Source organism: Megalobrama amblycephala, linkage group LG2 (genome assembly GCF_018812025.1).
Source record: "Megalobrama amblycephala isolate DHTTF-2021 linkage group LG2, ASM1881202v1, whole genome shotgun sequence".
NCBI classification, from domain to species: Eukaryota; Metazoa; Chordata; class Actinopteri; order Cypriniformes; family Xenocyprididae; genus Megalobrama; species Megalobrama amblycephala.
In genome coordinates, this window is record NC_063045.1 from 15,344,291 (window position 1) to 15,367,113 (window position 22,823).

The following is a 22,823-nucleotide window of genomic DNA, read 5'->3' on the forward strand; positions in this document are numbered from 1 at the left end:
ATAGGGAGACTTAAAACTTGATTCAATGTAAAAAAAAAAAAAAAAAAAGAAACAGTGAAGAAGACTGACAACAACTACAGGAAAATAATCATTCACAAATAAGTTTTATTTTTTTATATTAGAACTGTATTCAACACATTCCATATGGTAATAAAATGACTTATATCCTCTTCTTTAAACTAGTCAAAAAAAAACAAAATAAAATGTTATTTTTAAGACTGAAATCAGTACCGTTTGTACTGTACATATATTTTTATACACGCAAGTGTGGCGAGGCATTCACTTGGTCTGAGCTGAATGCCAGTGTGTGAATAATACAGTTTAAATGTTACTGAAAATTAATAGAGAGAAAACAGAAACACAAAGCTATTTAGAGCAAGTGGGCTTTAGCCACACTTCACAATGCCCATCTGTAACACCCGTGTATTTATAAGACCTACTAATACGGCAATATCTGCTGAGGTTCATTTGATCTGCATAGCACTGTACATGGTGGCCTGAGACTTTACTTTGCACTTTATATATATACCATTGAACAACAGACTATGAGTGTACCTGTTGTGGTCTTGGTTGGAGTAGGGCTAATGGAAAAGCACTGTAAAGTTAGGTGCAACCCTAATTGTACATTAACTTGAAATCAAAAACATTTTAGGTATTATTAAAAAAAAAAAAAAAACTGAAGCATAAGTTATAAACAATAATTCTTCCCAAATATACCCTTCTGAAGATAATTTTAAGTAAAATAAAGCATGATTTGAGAAAAACGTTCAAGCACTGGGGACAGATGAGTCAAACAAGCCTTACTGTAGAAAAAAGTAATGAAACCATTTTGAGGGCCAATGTTAAGCAGATTAAAAGCTGTCGCAGATGTATACATATTTTCAAATACGTTTGAAGTTTTTGCACCCCCCCCCCCGATACAGTGTTGTTTTGTCTGATACAGGATCTCTAATTAACCTTATGTTTCTTTTATCTGTCAATGTGTGCAAACTTACAGCATGGCCACTGGTTGACATGATAGATTACTTGGCCATGCACTAGCACTGCGACCTCCAATGCACAAGATAAACACCTGTACACATGTGCTTGGGTGCGTTGGCCATCTTGCATTTTTAATAATTACCTTTTTAATAAACCAACCGGTATGATCCACAGTAGCCCTCTTTTCTTTCTTTAGAAGCAAATGGCAGTTGATTCATAATTAAATTTTTGCCATTGAGCCATGCTATCCATTTTAACAGTGTAACACTAACTGCCAATGAATTTAACTTTAGCAACAAAAATAATATAATGAATTAATAAACCATGAAAAGAAAACAAACACATAAAACTAATGAAATTGCTGTTGATTTTTACCATTTTGGACACATTCCTGAATAATCTGGTGGTTAAAAATACAGCCACTCTACTTCAGTGACTACTACTTCCATATTCATTCAAATGACTAACTGTTCCAATACCAGCAGCTCTTAAAAAACAATGCCCCCAGAATGCACTGCAGCGGAAGGGAAGAGCAAGCAGAGAACGGCAAAAGAGTGCACAGCGGTGTGTCAGAGGCTTACAAGCATACAGGCCTGTGAGAGCAGAGGAAAGAAGTAAAGCGGAGGATGAGGATGGCATGGGTGCCTACGCTGTGAGCAAGCGTTCATTCAGCGCTATGAGTGGGTGTGCTGGGCTGGTGAAGGCCCATGGTTTTACACAACCATCCAGCAAAATCCACCTCCTCAACCTCGGCCCGCTTGATGAACGTGTGGCCCTGCAAACGAACGTCACATGATCAATTACGGCATGAAATTGTTCCGGTGTCAAGCATTTTATTTTCAATATATCCTGCCTCAGTATACTTCTACAAGTACTGTTTTCTCTAATGCATTCTTCGGCAAAACATCACGATATTGATGTTATGCGTACCAACAGGCAATATTGTAATGAGTGGGAGGGGGGACATTTCAAATTCAAGTCACAACTAGAGCTACTTGCTGTACCAACATGGCCAAAAATTGACAAACACACATTACTGGATAAGTGAGCTCTAAGGTCCTTCTCAAACCATGTTATTGCACTTTACAAATGTTGTAAAAACTAAAATTTCTACTTGATATACTTCTGAATCTCTGTCTTAAAGACAGAAATTTCATTTTTGGGTGAATTAACCATTTAAGTACTCACCCTCAAGTCGTCCCAAACCCATAAGACCTTTGTTCATTTTCGAAACACAAATTAAGATATTTTTGATGAAATCCGAGGGTTTCTGTATCACACATAGACAGCAACATCATCGCACCTTTCAATTCCCAGAAAGGTAGTAAAGACAAGGTTAAAATAGTCCACATGACTACAGTGGTTCAACCTTAATGTTATTAAGCAACAAGAATAATTTTTGTGCGCCAAAACAAAACAAAAATATAGACTTTACTCAATTTCTTATCTTCCCTGCCAGTATTCTATGCTGTTTACATCGTGCAGCGCTTTTGTGTTCTATGTCAGAACGCCGACTCAGTATTGGCCAAAGCTGTACACGTGAGCAGCACGGTGCATGCGTGTGCTGCTGAGGCAAGAGCCGGCCAATAATGAGTCGGTGTTTGACGTACAACACAAATGTAAACAGCATTGGAGACTGATAAGGAAGATAAGAAATTGTTGAATAAAGTCGTTATTTTTGTTTTTGCGCACTTCATAACATTAAGGTTGAACCACTGTTGTCACGTGGACTATTTTAACGATGTCTTTACCTTTCTGGGCCTTGAAAGGGGCAAAGACGTTGATGCCTATGTGTGGTTCAGAAACCCTAGGATTTCATCAAAAATGTCTTAATGCGTTTCAAAAATGAACAAAGGTCTTACGGGTTTGGGATAACATGAGGGTCAGTGCTTAATGACAGAAATTTAATTTTTGGGTGAACTAATCCTTTAATTTTATGTTACCATACAGGCAAATGTACGTACCATTAGCATCTTGAGGTCAGCTCTGTCAGCAGGGTTCTTAATGAGGCTGTGAAACACACACACACACACACACACAAAGAAAAAACTAAGAATCCCAAATCAACAAAACATTAGCCCAGAAATCTGTAGAGAGGGTTTTTAAAGTGAACGGTTTCCTCTTGTTTGCGCCACTTCTTTCTTTTGGAGCAAGTGCACAACAATGAGGCCAACTGCAGTCAGATAAATGTGTGCACATGCTGGACGAAGCTAAGCTAAAATAACATTATCTAGATTTTTTTTAGATTTCTAACATTATCTAGAGTTTGTCCGACTTTGCAAAAAATGAAAGATCAGTTAGACATGACATTTTCTGCATGACATTTTATAAGAAAAAATATTGCTTTAGTCCAACTGAACTTTTAAAGTAAATGCTGTCAGTGAAGATTGACAAGAAATTAGTGGAGGAAGTAGATGCGGGATTCGGAACAATGCAGTCCAGTACCAAACTTGCATTCCCCATTCCCTGCAATTTATTACGGCAGGGGTTCCCGATCCTGCTCCTGGAGGTCCACTATCCTACATTGGAGTTTAGCTCCAATCCTAAACAAACACACCTGAACCAGTTAATCAATGTCTTCAGAATTACTAAAAGCTTCCAGGGAAGTGTGTTGGGGAAGGTTGGAGCTAAACTCTGGAGGAAATTGGACACCTCTGTACTACGGCCCTTATAATGTTTTGCAACTGTGCCATAGTTTAGATGCCACTTTGTTCAACAGTGATTACAATTTAGTCTTTGTGGGTTTGTACAATAAAACCACCAGAAATACACACATTAGCTCACCATTTTGTCACAAATTCCTCAAAGTCCATGGTGAAGACTCCATGGGGCAGCTTGGGTGGTGGCTACAGATGTAGAGACAGGTGGGGAACAGAGAAAGGAGTTATATTAAAGTGAAACTGCTACATAAAAATACTATAAAAGGCAAAAATAAGCACAAAGGAAGTAAGTTGCATGCTAAGCAAATCCTCTGACCTCATTGACAATGTAGTCCAGTAGCTCAAATATAGCCATGGCTGGCCTGCTGTCCAATCCGTGTCCTGGGGGAAAACAATTTGCAAGGGCTGACTAAAACACATATATTACGCAGACTATGGCAACCCTCTACAATGTGAGTAAATTACTCGGATAAGCCACCAAATTTTATGCTAGGCATAAAAAAAAAAAAAGAAAAAGAAAAAAAAAAAAAAAAAAAAAAAAAGAGAAAGTGTCTTTAATTAGCCAATGGCTAGTAAATTGTACAATTTCACTCGCCTGTAAATGAATTAGAGGCAAAAAATAAGTTTTGCGCGGATATAATTTCATTGCCTGCTGAGCTTTACACACGTCGCTTGGCTGAGAGCGCCCTCTGACGCTTTCTCGTGCACTGTTCTCTCTTTCTGTCACGTTGATTGCGCGTGTGGCGCAATCAACGTGAGAGAAAGAGAGAACGGTGCATGTCCACTGGCGCAAAGCGGGCAGAGCAAGCATTTTCAATCCATTCCTATGGAAGTTGAGCTTCACGTTAGGTGAATTGTGTGATTGACAGTGGAACTGAGAAAGTGGCCAAGAGTGTCAAATGGTTGAGCAGTTCTCGATTTTATGCAAACATCAAGGGGGAAAAAAAAAAAAACAGGTTCAGATAGCGACGTCTGCGTTTAAAAATATGCAGATTGTGCCTGAGTTTATGCTGGATTTTGGGCATAAATCATATTGTTTACACAAGGGGCTCTTTGCAGTCATTACAGAAATGTTATTTTACATTGGATTTGATTGCCTTTATTCAATTTCTGTACCTAATCTACCCAATCTGAATCTAACTACTGTTAGATCTACCTGAAAAGCACTGTTTATTTTTATTGTTTATATATGCTATTGCATGTAATTTGATTATTTATTCTTTATTTACTCATATATTTATGTAGAATTCTATAGAATACTATTGATTTCCACGTAAAAAGTCTGGGGAGTATATAAAAAAAAAAAAAAAAAAAAAAAAAAAAAAAACTTACTAGCCAATGGCAACTCGAGTTTCAGTGTGTCAGAGGGTTGTATGAAGAAGACTGAATGTGCATAAAACTAATGCCAATATTGGACCTACCTCACTTTACTTGAACAAGTGTTCTGAGAATTAAAAAAAAGGTCTTACCGCTGACCGGTCGTCCTGGAGGCCTGGGTCTCGGGGACATGCTGTGGCCTTCTGCCCCTCCTGCGTCCAACACTGGCCGGCCAAATATGGCCTCAAGTTCCTTGGCATCGGGAGGGGGGATGGGGTAGCGTCCAATAGCCAGCTCAACCAGCGATAGGCCCATGCTCCACACGTCTGACTGAACTGAATAGTGCGTGCCCTGGAGTCTCTCCGGCTGTCAAGGCAGAGAGCAGAGAGCAAGTCAAGGCTCTACTAGGGTGGGGCGCCACACCCTGCAGGTGGCTAGGAGGAGTGGGCTAAAACCTGGCAGCGACTTTCTCCTCTCCACATGGAAGAATCCTGGGCACTGGCTCAGGGCTTGGAACGAGAAGGGCTGGGGGTTGGGGAGGGAAGTGGGAGTGTGACTCACCGACATGTACGACCGTGTTCCAACGAAGGAGTTGGCCATGGAGTCGATGAGCTGGCCACTCACGCCAAAGTCGCACAGTTTGATCTCACCGCGCGAGTTCACCAGGATGTTGGAGGGCTTTACGTCTGTAGGGACCAGAAAGAGACCAAGTAAGATGGAGGGCCAGGGTCCAAATCCCAGCGGCACCACCTGGCTTTTCATCCCCGATCAAACACCCTTTCTCCAGCACGCCCAGCAAAAACATTTCGCAAGATGCTCTGCATACTGCAAAGCTAGTTCTGACAACAGCATCACAGCAGAAAGGACAGACATGCAAGCCACTTTCCACCTCCCTCCTCTTAAACACAGGGCAGAGGAGCAAATAACAGTGTGGACATACAACGATTCCACACGTGATGGGCCCTCCTTCAGCCCTAACACCCACTGGGAGTGGACAGAGGGGTGAGAGTGGGAGAGGAAAAAGAAGGGAGGGGGGGGTGCAGGGTGCGGCTGCCATGTAATCACATCCGAGAGGCTGTAATTACCGGCTGGGCTCCTCGACAGCTCCTTGCAAGCAGGCAAGTGCTCCCTGCCACAACAGCACAACTATAGGCCTGACCCTCCCTGTCTAACCCTTCAAACCCAGCGTGGCTCCTCCAGACCCTCATACAACTTGACAGAGAAACTGATACTTTGCATCTTCAGACATAGTATTATTGTTCAAATGTTGGTTGCACCACACTTGGAGACACTGTATATATTTCTACGCTAACTGGTGATCTACTTGGAATAAAAAGTGCCTATGTAGTGTTTTTTAAAAAAAAAACATTTAATTGTAGAAGATTGACATTTAGCACATAAACAGGAATATTAAAAACTTTAGCAATAACTTTGCTTTGTTCAATCTCAGGTTTGCAGTTGGATGAAGGTCTCTGCAGAGTTTTAGTAAATACCTTTGAAAAAGTGAGGCCTAATCTCTTTCTCTCTAGAATAATCATTTTTAAGCTTCTTATGCAATTTCAATAGCTGTATTAGGGGGCTACTTCCTGCCGCCATCCAACGCGTGTATGCACATGTACGCTTTTCTAAGATATTAGTAAGGAATGTGTGTACCTCTGTGCATTATTTGGTGCTTCTCCCGAAGATATGCCAGACCTCTGAGTACCTGTGGAATGAGAATTGAAGATAACATCAATGACGTTTATCTGTCAACGGTCAATGTGGTATCTAGCTTCCTGAATTTACAGAACGTGTTACATAGTCTAGTCTTTACAAAACAACTTCTGCTTTGTGATTACCGAAAATTGAGATGCATTCGCTCACACGTGAAATAAACAGTATGGACACACACATAAACAGATCTCTGCACCTTTGTTTGGTCTTCATGCTAAAGTGTTTGTGCTTTGTCATGATCAAATGTGAAACAGAAGTTTAACCCTATTCATTTGGAAGAAAAAGTGTGTGTTGAAAAATGTGCATGCTTTGGTGACTCTGACTTGAAAGGGAGTTTGCACATCTGTGGGTGTGGTCACAGCTTTATTATATTGCGGTCTGCGCGTAATAGCCCCAGACATGTTACGATGGAGGTTGTGTACTGTTTTTTGGATTCTGTTTTTAGACAAGAACAAGAAGAGCAGGTTGCCCTCTGCAGTTCTCATTTCAGGGATTCCTACAGCCATTTCACAACAACCTGACCATTTTACATGTCCATTGCCTATGTACATATTGCAATTACTTTACATATGCAAATTTTAAAAACACAGTTACCATAAGTTGATAGTTACATTTTATTCTAGGGATGAGCCAATATTAAAATTATCCCTGATACCGATGAGACAGTAATTATATTCACATAATGGCAGATAACCAAGAAACGGCAGATGTTAAAAACAATGCTATGTATCTAAACATAAAAACCCTAAAAATCAATCACTTTAAATGCAACACATGCTACAACGCATCACAACATTATAATTTACAGTATGAAATTAAAAATAGGGAAACTGAACAAGCACAATATATCAGGCAATATTTCTAACTAGACTGATACTGATATATTATATGGCAACAACATACTTTTTATTTCCCAAAAATTTAATTCTACCAAATGTACACATTACAGCCAAAGAGGCAAATTCAAAGTGACTGGATAATAATATTAGGGATTTTTTTCAAACTGACTAGTCTGAATGTCTAGTTGGTCTTACAAAATTCCTTTATAGCAAGATTGGTGTAGGGTCAAACATTAGATATACAAATAAATCGGTTATCTATAACATTTATCAGCACAAAGCTATTGTAGTTTCAAACTAATTAAAACCTATAGACTATGCACAGAAGATTTGCAACCGTATCAATAATTATATGTTAAAAGTGAAAAATTTGCGGAACATATCCAATGATAAAAAGTATACCTAAAAATACAAAAAAATCTGTCTAAAAGATTTTGCCAACATGTTATACAACCCTGAGTTCCTAAATTCATCACCCCTAAAGAACAACCATTAAAGTAGGCTTTTTAAAAAATCTAGTCAACTAATTAGTCATTGTGTCAGTATTGTTGATTAGTAAGGAATCTCAAAACAGCATTATCTGAAACAGATACAACAAAGGGGGATGGTAATACTTACAGCTATGCTAACTTTGCCCAAAATTTCTTCAGGGATTCTTCTGGCTTCCTTCAGTACTTGATCCAAAGAGCCACCATCCTGCGGACAAAGACATGTCACTGTGCTGTAACACTTTTACTATAAACTCTTGCCACAAACCATGAACAACAACACTAGCCTCACCATGTGCTCCATGCAGATGCTGATTTCTCCATCACTGTAGAAGGCGCCGTAAAACCCTACAATGTATGGCGAGTTACACTCATGGAGAACTTGCAGCTCTCGTATGATCTGGTTCCTGATGGCTGGTTTGATTTCCAAATGAATAAGCTAGGGAAAACACATAAAGTTCAGCCTTTGAACACATTGCATTAAATAGCAGCAGCAGCAGCAGCAGCAGGTGCATAAAGTCCGTGGATCGCTTACCTTCCTGGCCATGACCAGTCTTGAGGGTTTGTGACGGACTTTGTGGACGACCCCACCGTTACCTGCGCCAAGTTCACATATGGGTTCAAAATCTTCATCTTTGAGCTCGCCCACCTGGGCTTTCTGGGTGAGGAAAGCCTCGAGACGCTTCCTCTGCTGTTCATCCAAGTCCAGCTCCCCTAACTTCCTCTGCAAGGCCTCCAGGTTGGCCCTAAAGACAGAAAAACAGGACCAGGTGAGACATACTGAAGTATGCAGGAAGGTAAACCAAACAAGTGTCAGCCAATTATATACTTACTCTGCCGCTGCATCTATGTTGGTGGACTGTCCTTCTCCTGTGGGGGTTATAATCAAGGGAACCGGTCTTCTTTTTGGTGCCATAGTTATCTATCTATTTCAAAGAGAACAACCAGGTTGTCTCTGCTGACATCCAAACCTTCAAATTGCTACACAAACCCTCGCAGTGGCTATAGAAGTTTCTGAGATTCGTAAGACCCTAATTTCAACACCCTGTCATGCCTCCAGAAGCTGTACCAAGTAATATGAAGGTGTCAAGTTAAAAGGGCGAATGCCATAGGCGCAAAAGTACACGAAATGCAGTTTATTTTAGCGCGTGCATCGCTGGAATGTCTCTTCGATACGGCCTCTGACTCGCGAGCGCTCCCACAGACAAAAGGCGGCAAAAGACAAGTCAGGCCTGTCGTTCACAACCACAGGACCGACCGCGAAATGCTGTCCGAAATTGTTTTGCCCGGAGGACCAGCGAAAACAGAAGTTGAAAATTCCCTCAAGAAAAAAAGGAGGGGGGAAAAAGTCCGGCCAGGAAGCCGCTATCCAACCAAGAGGAAGCGTTCACAAGCTCTCGCGAGAACTGTCGTCAGAACACTCGTCTTATGGCGAGCTTTGACAAAAAAAGGAGCGATTATATGAGTAAGAACGACATCTAGTGGTGAACTGAAGAACAGTCTCGTTCTAAGTGTTACTAAAATTCTTTAGTCGTATTTACGGACAAAAAAAGTAAGAAAATGGGCTAAGTTTATAAATATTTTAGCCCTTAATGTATTATTTCAATATATTTATTATTAATTTTCTGCAGTCTGAGCTCGACCTGTAAACCAATATATACAACACACCTATGGAAAAAGCAGCGTCAAATTTTACAATCCTTCATTTGGTCTTGTTGCAAATACCTCAGTAAACTAATGCGGTATCAAAGTCATCAAACCAACTGTAGTGACTGGTATTCTGGAAGAAAATATTATTGTGCTTCCAATGAATAGTTAAATATATTCTTTAAGTAATCAATGGAGTAAAATTCAAGATTTAAAATCACTGGAAAGACAAAATCTAGATTTATTTTAAATCAGTTTAATTAATTGCACACATAATTGACAGGTGTTAGAGCTTTTACAGTTTGATTTCAGTTCAGACAGGGACAACTGATTCGCTCGTCAAATCCCACGTTGAGAACATCGTAGAGAAGATCACTGATTTACATTTTCCTCATGAAGGGTTTAGAGTAGCCAATAACAATGTACTTGTGCCCGACCACTGGAGCAACTGGAGGCAATTCAAAACTTGATAAAATATTATTATTTTTTATTGGCTTTTAATATGAACATATAAAAAGACACAAACAAAACAGTTACATCAAGAACTGCAAGCTGCTGCCCATGCTGTCTTAAGCACTGTAACAAGAGGGGATGCCTCCATTCCCAAAAAACAAACATTTCAACCTCACCTGACTACACAGAGGTTGTACTCACCTCTGAGCTGGAAATATATATTGTTGTCAATCACCATCCATTTATCTCTTAAATATAAGAAAATGTACATTTTATCCACATTTTTCTAATAGATTGATCTAGGTATCTAAAAATGGAAGTCTATTCAAGAGGTTCCTTACCTTAAAAGTGTGGTCAAATTTAGGGGAACATTAAGGTCTTATTATGTGAAACTGTCAAATGCAGCACTGACTATTCTAAAAAATCTAAAGAAAAGTGTGTGGGGGAGTTGGGAGTATCGTGTAAAGAAGATGGAAGACCATGCTGACTCAAAGAGGAACCTAAAATTAAAAGTAATTTGACCCTTCATGGCGATATTTTTCTGCTGAGACATTCCCAAGCACAGACAGGATACAGTACTGAGTATTCAAGTCAGAATTCAGGATTAGTTGGAAACAAAAACCTTTAAAATTGCCACTAGTGAGCTTAGTGCAGTGATTTTCTCTGGAATCTTAGAGGACAAGGGAAAAAAAAAAGTCCTTGCGCCATTTTTCAATATTTGTATTTCGTATGCAATGAAAGTACATCTGAATTTCTAGATCAGAGATCTGTCTACTTTACAAGACCTGATGGTGAAGGTAATGTACACGATGCTGGAACCTGGTTCGAGAGTCAAGTTTGACTGAGAAGAAAATGTAAAGACAAGTAGAACTAACACGTCATCCCTGAGTCCTCCTCAACAGATCAGCCGCCTGGATGTGCCATGTGTGTTTGGTAGTTTAGCGCAGATTTTCTTTCTTTCGAGGTTTAGGTCAAGTCTGCACAGTCCAGACTAAGCACTCTTAGGTTGGGACTGTCGCAAATGGCTGATATTGCGCATACACCAGCAGGCCGTGAGAGGACACAGCGTTATCTACCATCACAAAGCAACATGCTGGAAACTCATGAAATTGCTGCGAAATGCCTCAAATGCACAAAGAGAACAAATGCAATTCAAATAAGAGGCAAAAACTGTTAAATCAATAAATACTCATTCTGACAAGAAATTAAGGAACATATTTAAGAAACGCACCTGTCGCTAAGTCCACAAAATGTTACGCAAATGTTAACACCTCCTCAGCTGGTTGAAATAAAACACAAACAACCTCCATACAATGGGCTCAAACAAATCAGCCATTAGTCCTAAAATGAAAAAGAAAAGTGAAAACTGTAAAGTGGAGTAAACTGAAAAGATCAGGTTTTAAAATAAATGTAAGGTATTATGCCAATAACATCAGCTCCCCTGCTAAATAAACCTAGTGTTTACTACAGTCATGTCTAGAAGAAAATAATAACAACTCATTGTCCTCTCCTCAACCTGATTTTTCAGTCTGCCTTTCCCATGTAGAATTTCTCAAGTCGTAACTTTAGCAGCCTTGTACGGACCAAAACAACTGAAAGCAATAAAATGACATTGAGACCTGCAATTTTCTATTAAATGATCAGAAATAATACATTGTCATTATTACATTAGATATCATACAATATTTACTAGCTGACTAGCATCTCAAAAGGACCGCTGATGTCAAAGCATCATTCCCTCTGAATGAAGTGTCGATTCGCGCACCACATTCAATTAAGTTCACACTAGTTGACCGACAGACTTGACCGGAAACTCGTTGCTAGAGTCAGAATCATTTTTAATATGATGCCTAAATGGGCAAGCACAAAATAATGAGTAATGCTTGATGCCTCTCCAGTGTTGCTGTACAAGAAAAACAAAAGGGATTCAAAACACAACTAAAAAAAAAAAAATTAATGTAAGGGGTTCAACACCCTTTCAATAACCCTCTGGTCAAGCCCGCTGTTAGACTGAGGTAGGTTGTCAACTTCTGTGGACAAATTAAAAACAAAAATGAGAGAGATGGAAATTCTTCAGTAATGTCTCCAAATCACACTGAAATGAACAGCTAATATAAACATCTTGTGTGGAGGACTAACAGAAAAAGCCTCTGAATAGATTGTAAATGGTTGTATGATCTCGATCAAAGGAATGAACTTTTTTTGAGATACGGTGACTTTTTCTCATAATATTTTGAAGGCCTAAAACTGGCAAGATCTTAAATTCCCAGGATGCTTAAACCTGTCAGAACACAAAGTGGAGAGGAAATCGAGGACAACAGAGAAGAATTGAAGGTGGTGTTACTCTTCCATGGTCTTTAAAGGGAGAATACAGTATTGAGATGCAGTGAATGACTGGGAATGGCTTTACGGGGCATCTACGAGTTTGTCAATGCGACGCCCGATTGCTCCAGAAGTCAGCAGCGCATGAGTTTGCGTGTCTGTGTGCGTGCATGAGTGTGTATGCATTCGGGAGAGGATACAGGGACACGTTTCTTGAATTTCCAAGGCTCAGATCCCATCTACACCCCCCCAACAAGTCTAAGTGTCCTGCTAGTCTCAGTATGCGGTGACCAGGTCTTTGTCATAATCGTATCTGCCTCGTTTGGGGGCGGGGCTGTCCTGGCTGTCGTCCGTGTCCTCGCTGTCCTCGGCCCCACCCCCTCCTTCTTCCTCTGACGAGTCGTCCAGAGTCAGGTCCACCACGGCTCCGCCTCCCGACCCACCACCGGTGCCACCGGTTCCTGCCGATGTGCCACCCGATCCAGACTTCCCAGTCTGGCTTGTGGCGCTATGTGCTGGGGAGTGGCCGTTCGCCTCAGGAACACCTTAGACGAGAGTTAAGTCCCATTAGATATTTTGTTTTGCTCAAAAAATGCACCAAATTAAACAAGTTAGATATATGGACCCTTTTCACAGACTTCACATGACATGCGGCCACAGTTATAAACATCATAAATCTAGCAATGTTTTTTAGATTTTATTTTTAATTTAAATATATTTACAACACTATACTTTGATATATTCTCTTGGCATAAAATTACAGAAAACTAGTTAAGGCTGTTGCACGGGTGCATGGGTTGCTATTCAGGCTTTTTCCTGGGACAAAAAAGGTCTTTGGAGGTGGTGGACGAACGGTCATCCACACACACAGTAAAGTTCACTACCCCTGTGAACTGTAATAAATCCAAAATAAATGCAAAGAAACCATTTGTAATATTGACTCATTTACATGGATTCAGAAAAAAAATCTGGGTGTTTTTTATGAGGGCTGCACAATAAATCGCAATTAACATAATCACGCTTAAAGCGATTTGGCTAGTGTGATTATGAAATTGCAAAGGCTGCAATTATTTTTTTTATGTGCAGCTTGTCAATGAAGCACGGCTCTGTGATCAGTAGTAAATTCTGCAATAGAAAATTAATTCGCAGCCTTTGCCAAATTAATTTTGATTAATTGTCAAGACCTAGTTTCTATTATAACAGCTGAGGGACTGATGGCAATTTTAACATATTTCTCTCTTCTGACCAACGTAATCAATCTCTCTGTATTATCTTCCTTTTTTGTAAAGTCATAGAAATGCTATCATGCATTTTTAATTTTGCTATTGGAGCAAATGGGAAAGCAAAGACTGTATTTGTTGTATTTTCCGTTGAATATATCTTGTATAGCAGCGTACCTAAATATGACTTAATTTCTGAGAACACCGGAAATGTTAAAAGGGTCCATTGTAAATGCCATTTCAGAAGACAGAAAACCTTCTTACATATATCTACCACTGGATAGTCGGGCGAGCGACTGTTTTCCCGGTCTCTTTCCTTCTCTTTGTCGTCCCTGATTGGCCTCCATGAGCCGTCAGTCAAATACTCAATCTCCTCCACATCCTCTGGCGTCTCTTTAAGGATCTCAGACAGCAACCTGAAACGGGTCACATTAGGTGAGATTTACCGCCAGAACAGCGAGAAGCGAGGAGTATGAGTAAGTGTGCTTACCCGTCAATAGTAAGAAGCTCAAATGGAGCAGGTTTGTCGCATACAGGGCAGGTCCATGTGGGTTTCTTTTCATTCATTTGCAGGAAGAAGACAGCATCGAAACACTGCAGGTGGGCGCAGGTGAGTACTCGACACGGCACTCCAAGTCTCATCTTCACCAGCTGTGTTAAAAAGACACTTATTAGATCTAATAACATTGCTATTTTGGTTCCACAGCTTCAAGTGCACATAAAAAGACATAAACAGGATACTTACAGGGCATATGAGGGACACTCGCAGTCCTGTAGTAGCGATCTCACTCTCAGGATCAAAGCGCAGCTTGTCCTGAACTGTGTACAAACCAAAATGTTTCAATAAAATATTGATGCCAAGTATGTGTGTATATGTATACACACACAAATGTTTAAAAACATTTTTGAAAGAAAAATTGATAAATGCACCAAGGCTGTATTTGTTTTATCAAAACTACAGTAAAAATTATATTGTGAAATATTATTACAATTTAAAATAACTTTTATTTGAATATATTTTAAAATGTAATTTTTTCCTGTGATGGCAAGGCTGAATTTTCAGCATCATTACTCCAGTCTTCAGTGTCACATGATCCTTCAGAAATCATTATAATATGCCAATTTGCTGCTCAAGAAATGTTTCTTATTATTATTGTAACTGTTGAAGACAGTTGTACTGTTTAATATTTTTGTGGAAACTGTGATGCTTTTTTTTATTTGATTAATAGAAAGTTCAAAAGAACAGCATTTATTTAAAAATAGAAATCTTGTAACATTATAAAAGTCTTTGCTGTCACTTTAATGCACTCGCTGAATAAAAGTTAATATTTTTTTTTTAAAATGATCCCAAACTTTTGAACAGTAGTGATATATTAGGGGTGTACGATATTGACAAAATTATATCTCGATATTTTCTGGTATTTTATCGATTTTAGTGATAATTAGATATTTTGACAAGTGTTTTATTGTGCTGGTACCTTGGCAGGTTTAGGACTGTTGTGGACAGCTGACTCCTAAAGTTTTTGATATTCTTCATATTCTATGTGGTGGTCAGTTCACAGCAGTGACTTGGCTTTGTTTTGAACTATTTTCATTGGCAAAATAGAGCAAAAACAGGCAATATGGTGTCTAAAATGTGTTTTACACTTGTATAAAATCAATATATTTGTTATGCTGATATCTGGAGAAAAACTGCACTCTTCATGTGATATTTATTAACGTTATATTAAATTATATAAATATAGACTAAATCATGTAGTGTAACCATGTACTCTCTGGGTGTGTGTGAGGGATATACTTGATAATGTCAGATCGTTAAAACAACAAAACAACAATTACGACAATGTCTCGGATATATAAATTGCATAACGCTGACTCCCATGAAAATAAGTCAGACACAACCAGTTGTAAGCATATAATTTTTTTTGCTGGTGCTGGTCTGAAACTTCTCACTCCTTCAGGGCATCCTGCTGATGACCCATACCGAGTTTCATAATGATACGCTAATGTGTTCATAAAATACAGCATTTTACTACAAAATTCAAAATGGCGACACCCAAAATGGACGATATGGAACAAATCTAACAAGAACAATATTACTTTTGGGCAAACCATTCAAAAAAAGCAAAAGCCATTTTTCTTCAGACCAGTAGGTGGCGCTGCACCGAAACGCAGCATGTAGCCTAAGGTCATTCTTGTTATGACATGTATCAAGTTTGGTCTGAATACGATAAAGCGTTGTGGAGATAATGCATTAAGTCTATTTTCACACACGATACATAAAATTTGTTTGCGTATTATTCGGGAATTGTTTGATAAATTGACTTGAATTGATTTTTATAAATTTCTAGTTTCTAGTTCTACATTGACAGTTCTATGGGCTGCCATAGACTTCCAGAGTGGAAGAAACAGGAAAAAGAATAACAAGAAGAAGAATGCCAATGATTACAATAGGTGCCTTTGCACCTTCGTTGCTTGGCTCCTAATAAAATTTATTCACCTTATTCCTGACAAGCCTACTGTGTTTTGAATTATGGGTGGCACTTCCGGTTAGGGGAATTTCCATTCAAAAAGACAAACAAATAAATTCAAATCATAAAGTTGCCATACAAATAAAGCTTATCCGTCAGTCTGACTGAATGAGCTGTCAATTTTCCTTAAAGGTCCCGTTCTTCGTGATCCCATGTTTCAAACTTTAGTTAGTGTGTAATGTTGTTGTTAGAGTATAAATAAAATCTGTAAAATTTTAAAGCTCAAAGTTCAATGCCAAGCGAGATATTTTATTTAACAGAAGTCGCCTACATCGAACGGCCAGTTTGGACTACATCCCTCTACTTCCTTCTTTAATGACGTCACTAAAACAGTTTTTTGACTAACCTCTGCCCACAGGAATACACAAGAGTTGCGTTTGTAGAGTGTGTTTGTCGCCATGGCGTCGAAACGCTGTTATTTTCATCCCGCAGTCCAATCACCGGGTCTGATTCCGGCTCAAATTGATAGGGTAAAATTAAAGACATGTTTACAATAACACTGAGCGCGTGCATCTCCACGTTATGGTAAGAGGCGTGACTTTTCCGGGCAAGGAGCGCTAAACTGCTGTCGAATCACAACACAGGAACCGCTGGCACAATCAGAACTCGTTACGTATTTCTGAAGGAGGGACTTCATAGAACAAGGAAGTTTCATAGAACAAGGAAGCCCGTTTTTATGACAGTGGAAACAGCGGTATACAGATAAGTAAATTATGTGAAAAATACTGTGTTTTTTTACACGCGAAACATGAACACATGTTATATTGCACACTATAAACACAATCAAAGCTTCAAAAAACCACGAAAAACGGGACCTTTAATGTTTTATTTTCAGACATCATGAGAATAACGCACCGCTTGGTACTTTAAAGGGGACGTATCATGCCCCTTTTCACAAGATGTAATAAGTCTCTGGTGTCCCCAGAATGTGTCTGTGAAGTTTCAGCTCAAAATATCCCACAGATCATTTATTATAGATTGTCAAATTTTCCCCCTATTTGGGTATGAGCAAAAACATGCCGTTTTTGTGTGTATTCCTTTAAATGCAAATGAGCTGCTGCTCCCCGCTCGCTTTCCAAAAGAGGACAGAGATTCAAACAGCTCGTGCTTCGGTTGCTCAACAACAACAAAGCTGGAGAATCTCACACAGCAAAATTAAGATTGTCAGTAACAGTGTGCAGCCTTACATTGTTCAAACCGGAGTATGTGCAGCCAACGACAGAACAGTTAGCATGCTTTGCTCAAACTTTTGCCATGGCCTTGCCAAAACAAAGTTACTGGGTTGTCTTTTTTCATGTTTTCTGGGTTCGTAGATGTACCGGGGACCCGATTATAGCACTAAAACACGGAAAAAGTCAGGATTTCATGATATGTCCCGTTTAACGTGACATGATATAACAAGAATATCTAAGGCAAGAGCTCTTTTCAGTTGCTGCATTCTTTTCCTAATGATCATTTATTTTTTCCCTTTGCATTCCACTGTAATATTATGGAAAAGGACAACATATACTGCACATGTGTGATCTGTTCTCCCGATTTAATTTACAATTATATATCCCATTAATAATTTACTGGAATGTACGAAGAATACCTCATTTTTCTCACATCTCTTTCCAGGTTTGTTTTCAGAGTTAAATACAATTTTTTTTTAAAAACATTGCGTTCATACAGCAAGCCTTTCACTTGTTGTTTACAGCTTAATGAAAGTTACACCCATAATTTGCGCAAAGCGTCATGGGGCGTAGAAATAAGGTGGATAAATTCAATGAAATATACCTTTTTGTTGTGATTTGTTTGACATGCAAAATAATAATAAAAATAATAATAATAATAATCTAAAAGGTATAATAGTTCAGTACAATACAGTTCAATTTCAAAACATTAGTTTTTTTTAAACTATTATTTCATGTCAGGCTTTCAAGTGTAAGCTCTGATCATGATGCAATATGTTTGGTCAAGGTAATGAAACTTACTGCGTTCACGACAACGATCGGGACTCTCAACTGAGCAATGCTTCAGCTGGTTGAAGAGCTCTCCAGATGTGAACACCCTCACAAGATACACTGCCACAGAGTACCGCTGCATCCAAAACATAGCGGTTAGCAACAACACACTCAGCTGTGCCTAAACCAAGTATACTTCATCTAACATGTTTATTTACAAATATGGATATAAGAAAACAGCTCTTTCTATCAAGTCTCCATACCTTTCCAAAGTTGCCCCATGTGATGGTGACTCTGTTGGTGACTGTGGAGAGGTGTAACCAGGGCGTGATGTTGACGGGTCGACAGGGCCGACGCGGCTCAACACCCGGTTTGTTGGAGGGATAGTAACCCTAAACAAAAAGAAATTAAATGAAATTTACAGCAACAAGATATACAATGTTCTAAGAAACAACCACACACAAAAAAGTTATTTATATAAAGTCGTTTAGATTTACGATCATCCTTCCTGTTCTTTCAGCCTAGTGAAATTCACAACACTTACCGGTACATGACAGTAGGACTGATTCACTTTCACAGCAATATTGGGAGGATATTGGTCCTCCTGAACACCAATAGAGTCTGTGTAGCAGATTCTAGGAGAAGAAAAGGGCAAGTGAGCATGCAGAAAATGTGTCTCTGACACCAAAACTTGATATACCAACAGGATTTAGCTGAATAACGTACCTGAGAACCACCTGAACCGATTTCATCCCTGGGCGAAGTTCACTGTGCATGTGCAGGCACAAAAAGTTTTTATGAGTAAACACAATTAAAGATAGTTAACATTCTTTTGTATTTTAAGTAAACCAAAAAATACATCAGCCATGTAGACTCATTGGCTGATATGTGGCCATTTTGCATTTTAAGATTATCAACATTAAGCTATGATAATGTTATTGCTTGAGCAAGGCATGGTTTGCAATGTGTGTGTGTGTGTGTGTGTGTGTGTGTGTGTGTGTGTGTTCACTACTCCTAACGTGTGTGCACTAACTTGGATGAGTTAAATTCAGAGGACAATTTGTGGGTGGCCTTCACGTGTCACTAATGTAAGATAACAATGGCTACTGAATAATGTATAATATTACATAGTAAATCATTCTTTTTCCAATTTCATTTGCAGATTTTAGCTTTTTTATAATTTTCTGGGAGAAAATCAGTGGAATTATGTTTTGTGTTTAAACATTGTAATAATAAAAAAAAAACTCTTACGAGTACCGGAAAGTATTGTGTTTGAATTTAATGAATTTGTGATAAATAGATGAATTTATATCTATTAATCCTTATTGCTGAATTAAATAATTGTAAAAAAACACGTGGGAGGATGTCTTGTGAACATTGGGCGTCTGTGAAAATCTGCTCTGCACACTCATAATCCACACAGGCCTGCTCATTTTCTATCAATAAATTCCATTAAGAATATACCCTGATTTCCTAAATATCAGAATTGTTATTGGTCATTGCTTAACTGCTAAATAAATCCACCGGTTTGACTGCACTTCTTACCTGGAGTTCCGGATCTGTTCCACTTGGCTTGGTGTTAATTCAAAAACACATTGACTCTCTTGCAGCTTCTCACTGTTCTGAGCGACTGCAAAGAGCGATAATGGCATAAACAGAATTATCTTGCTGGCTGACTTCATCATCGGCTATGCACACTTCTCATAATTGGACTATTATTTATTAACGATAATGGGACTCACTTAGTTCTGTAGGTGGCAGCAGCGTTTCTAGGTTGTGGTAGAACGGCAGGGGCACCAGTTTAACTTCGGCCGCAGGAGGCGGCACCGGTTTGGGAATGCCGTTGAGGTAGTCTGTTCCCTGCGCCGTGCCTCTGGGCGAGGAGTTGAGGGCAGGGTAGGTTACGGGTACGGTCTCCGGGCGTCGGGCAGCCAGCCAGGCCGAGGCTTTGGGGAAGCGCGTCTCATAGAGCTGTCGGACGTTCTTTAGCAGCTCTGGACTGTACTCGGTCTGCACAAGCCGAAGAGCTCTTCCCACTAAATCCTGCTTCAACCCGCTTTTACTGCGGCCCATGGAGGCCAGCAGTGTCTGCAGATCAGACACCCGGAAACTCTTCACCATGTTCTGGTGAGAATGAGAAATGCATTAATGAAAGAGGATCAAAAACATTGCTGTTAGTGAGGTGGTGCGACAGAGATCAATATCTGGGTTGTTAACCTAAAAGTTATGGGTTTGATTCCCAAAAGGGAACAATTCAAGAACCATGTCCTTGAATAAAGACCTGTCTCACACCAAGCTTGAAAGTTCGGTATGAATATTCAGTCTGCTTTTTGCATGTGATTTGTCTGTGCAAACCAATGCACAAAAAAAAATGGCAGACGGGCTGAATGAGCATGCACATTCACTCTCTGACACTAGGTGGCTTTAGAAAAGCAGAAATACAGCGGTCACCCCGGCACACTAAGCAGCGCTGAGCAAATTTCTGTTTTATCAGTAGCTGTGACCAGAAGCTTGAATCTTATTGGTTGGCCAGTTTTTTCACAGTGTGATGGAAGAGAGATTAGAACACCTCTCGGTAAAATAAATAAATAAATAAAAAATGCGTTGCATTGACGACATGTGAATGATGGTCTGAACAGGTGCCTTAACATCCATTTATCTTACCGGATTTCCGCACCAATTATAATTTTTGTTGTGAACAGGCCTAAGGTCATTCCAGTGATATTTTATATTTTTAGTGTGTGTATGTAAATTTGCTTTAGATTGAAGCAAATACTAAAATTCCATTTTGCTAAAACTTAATATTACTTTTTATAAAGTTGTTTATAGGACTTGAACATTATTTTGACTTCTTCAAATCATTGTGAAAACATTCCTTAAGCTTCTAAATGGCCTTGTTTACCATGATTGAACCCATGCAGGCAGATCTCCATGTAAACATTACACAAAACTCAGCTCTGCACAACAGGTAAAACAACAAGGTTCCCCAAAGAAATCATATTTGTAATCATCCTGTAGTAATGAATATCAGCATGGATTCGAATATCTGCTGATATTCAGTAGTAAAGTGATGCTGCACAAATGAAAACGATGCATCTTGTCAAGCAACCCACATGCATCAATTGTGCAAGTGACTATTTACCTATACCATAACATGCACTACTGCAAAGTAGTTGCAAACTAATGTCCACTTTTGTTGCTTTTTACAACTACATGAAGAAATGCCGGTATTACTTGATCTATGAGACTGTTTTGTTGTTTTGCATTGTGCAGACTAATCATTCATTTCCACAGGCAGCGCGCACGCGCACCCGCGCGCACAGGAACACTAGCTGTGTCTCAAAGCCTGGTGAACTGTCTACCCAGACTGCTTTTTGGGCATCAAATTAACGTTCAAAACGTTCGAAAATTCGAATCGAACGTTAGAACGCGCCAAATATGCCGGCTACATAGACAGCGTACAGGGCTTTGAGACACAACCATTCACATACACACATATACAAATTGCTAACGCACTTTACAGACTGCCACTTGTCCTATGTAAGCACAAAATACCATGGTATGGAATTAAACTCAAGTTGTTTACACAAGCACCGCCTCTGACTCGCATGGCTCCTTTTACTTTCACTATTTTTAAAAATCTCATCTACTCACCATCGCTTCTACCAGTTCGGCCGCCATCTTCGCACAGCAGCCCCGCGAGAGCCTGAAGCGAAAGGCAGCGGCTGGCCAATGAGAAGCTGAGAAGGCGTTCGATGACCGCCGCCGGTGTCCAATCAGCACGGCGGACTGTCTATAAGTAGGCGGGGTCGTTTGCGAAGAGGCGTGACGGTGAGCTTTAAAAGGGACAGTGCAGTCAAAAAAAGAAAACTTGAAGCAAGGTCTACCCTTTCTGATAGGCCTCTGGTGCTTGTAAACCTACCCACCGTCGCATGAACTTCACTGTCTGATTTGCCCACTTTAATAGTCTGGTGTGAGAGCGAAAGCACATTGCATTTTGCATTCAGATGTGATGTGAGAGGTGGGTTTCCCGCGACAAGTGGAAGAGGAGCGCATGGCTCCCTCCGATCCATTCCGCATGGAAAAATCCATTTCATGAGTTGCAAAAAGCCATGACATTGAGGACTAAATGCTTTGTGTAATTTCAGCCCTAAACTGACTATAGAAGCACACCAAAACTACTAATAAATATATCCAGAAGCGCATCTCGTTTACAGTGCATTGTTAAATATAATACAACAAGCATACGTGCTCACTGAGGACAATTGAGTAGACTTGTCTGGAAAATCCACACGAGACTGAATCCACAATCCTCAGCAAACTCCATCCCGTGTTTTTCTTTATTGTATGTGGTGGGGGAGGGGACGCAGAGAATGTTTGAGAACAATTTGCTGAGGTAAAAAAAAATCATGTGTGAAAGGCAGAACTAGAAAAAACAGGTACGCCTACATTGTTTCTTAAAACTAAATAAAATATACATAAACTTATTATTAGAACAAGAATACCTGTCCTCAAGTCATACAAGAATAGGCCATCATACTATTTTGAAAAAAAGGGAGTTCAGCCTTACTTATTCGCCTAATGTTACTCCAAACCCGTATTCTTTGGAACACAAATAAAGATATTTTGCAGAATTACAGCCTCATTAACCTTTCACTTTCATTGTACTGAAAACATACCATGAAAATGAATGGTGACTGAGGCTGTCT

The 22,823-nt window shown here is 39.5% G+C and overlaps 2 protein-coding genes across 2 annotated transcripts; both read right to left on the reverse strand.

The window, feature by feature from the left end:
• Nucleotides 1–85: 85 nt before the first annotated feature.
• map2k2a (mitogen-activated protein kinase kinase 2a) lies at nt 86–9,415 on the reverse strand. Its single transcript, XM_048183005.1, has 11 exons — nt 8,832–9,415; nt 8,534–8,744; nt 8,291–8,437; nt 8,129–8,206; nt 6,612–6,663; nt 5,520–5,644; nt 5,111–5,324; nt 3,958–4,022; nt 3,766–3,827; nt 2,946–2,991; nt 86–1,756 (listed from the first exon to the last, which is right to left on the reverse strand). The coding sequence occupies exons 1-11, from the start codon at nt 8,912–8,914 to the stop codon at nt 1,646–1,648; spliced, it is 1,194 nt and encodes a 397-aa protein (XP_048038962.1). The 5' UTR covers nt 8,915–9,415; the 3' UTR covers nt 86–1,645.
• A 696-nt stretch (nt 9,416–10,111) lies between these two features.
• On the reverse strand, nt 10,112–21,920 carry pias4a (protein inhibitor of activated STAT, 4a). The gene is made up of 11 exons (XM_048183004.1): nt 21,769–21,920; nt 19,857–20,238; nt 19,660–19,744; nt 18,841–18,882; nt 18,659–18,749; nt 18,378–18,506; nt 18,145–18,250; nt 14,386–14,459; nt 14,131–14,291; nt 13,905–14,056; nt 10,112–12,965 (listed from the first exon to the last, which is right to left on the reverse strand). The coding sequence occupies exons 1-11, from the start codon at nt 21,793–21,795 to the stop codon at nt 12,697–12,699; spliced, it is 1,518 nt and encodes a 505-aa protein (XP_048038961.1). The 5' UTR covers nt 21,796–21,920; the 3' UTR covers nt 10,112–12,696.
• Nucleotides 21,921–22,823: the final 903 nt, after the last annotated feature.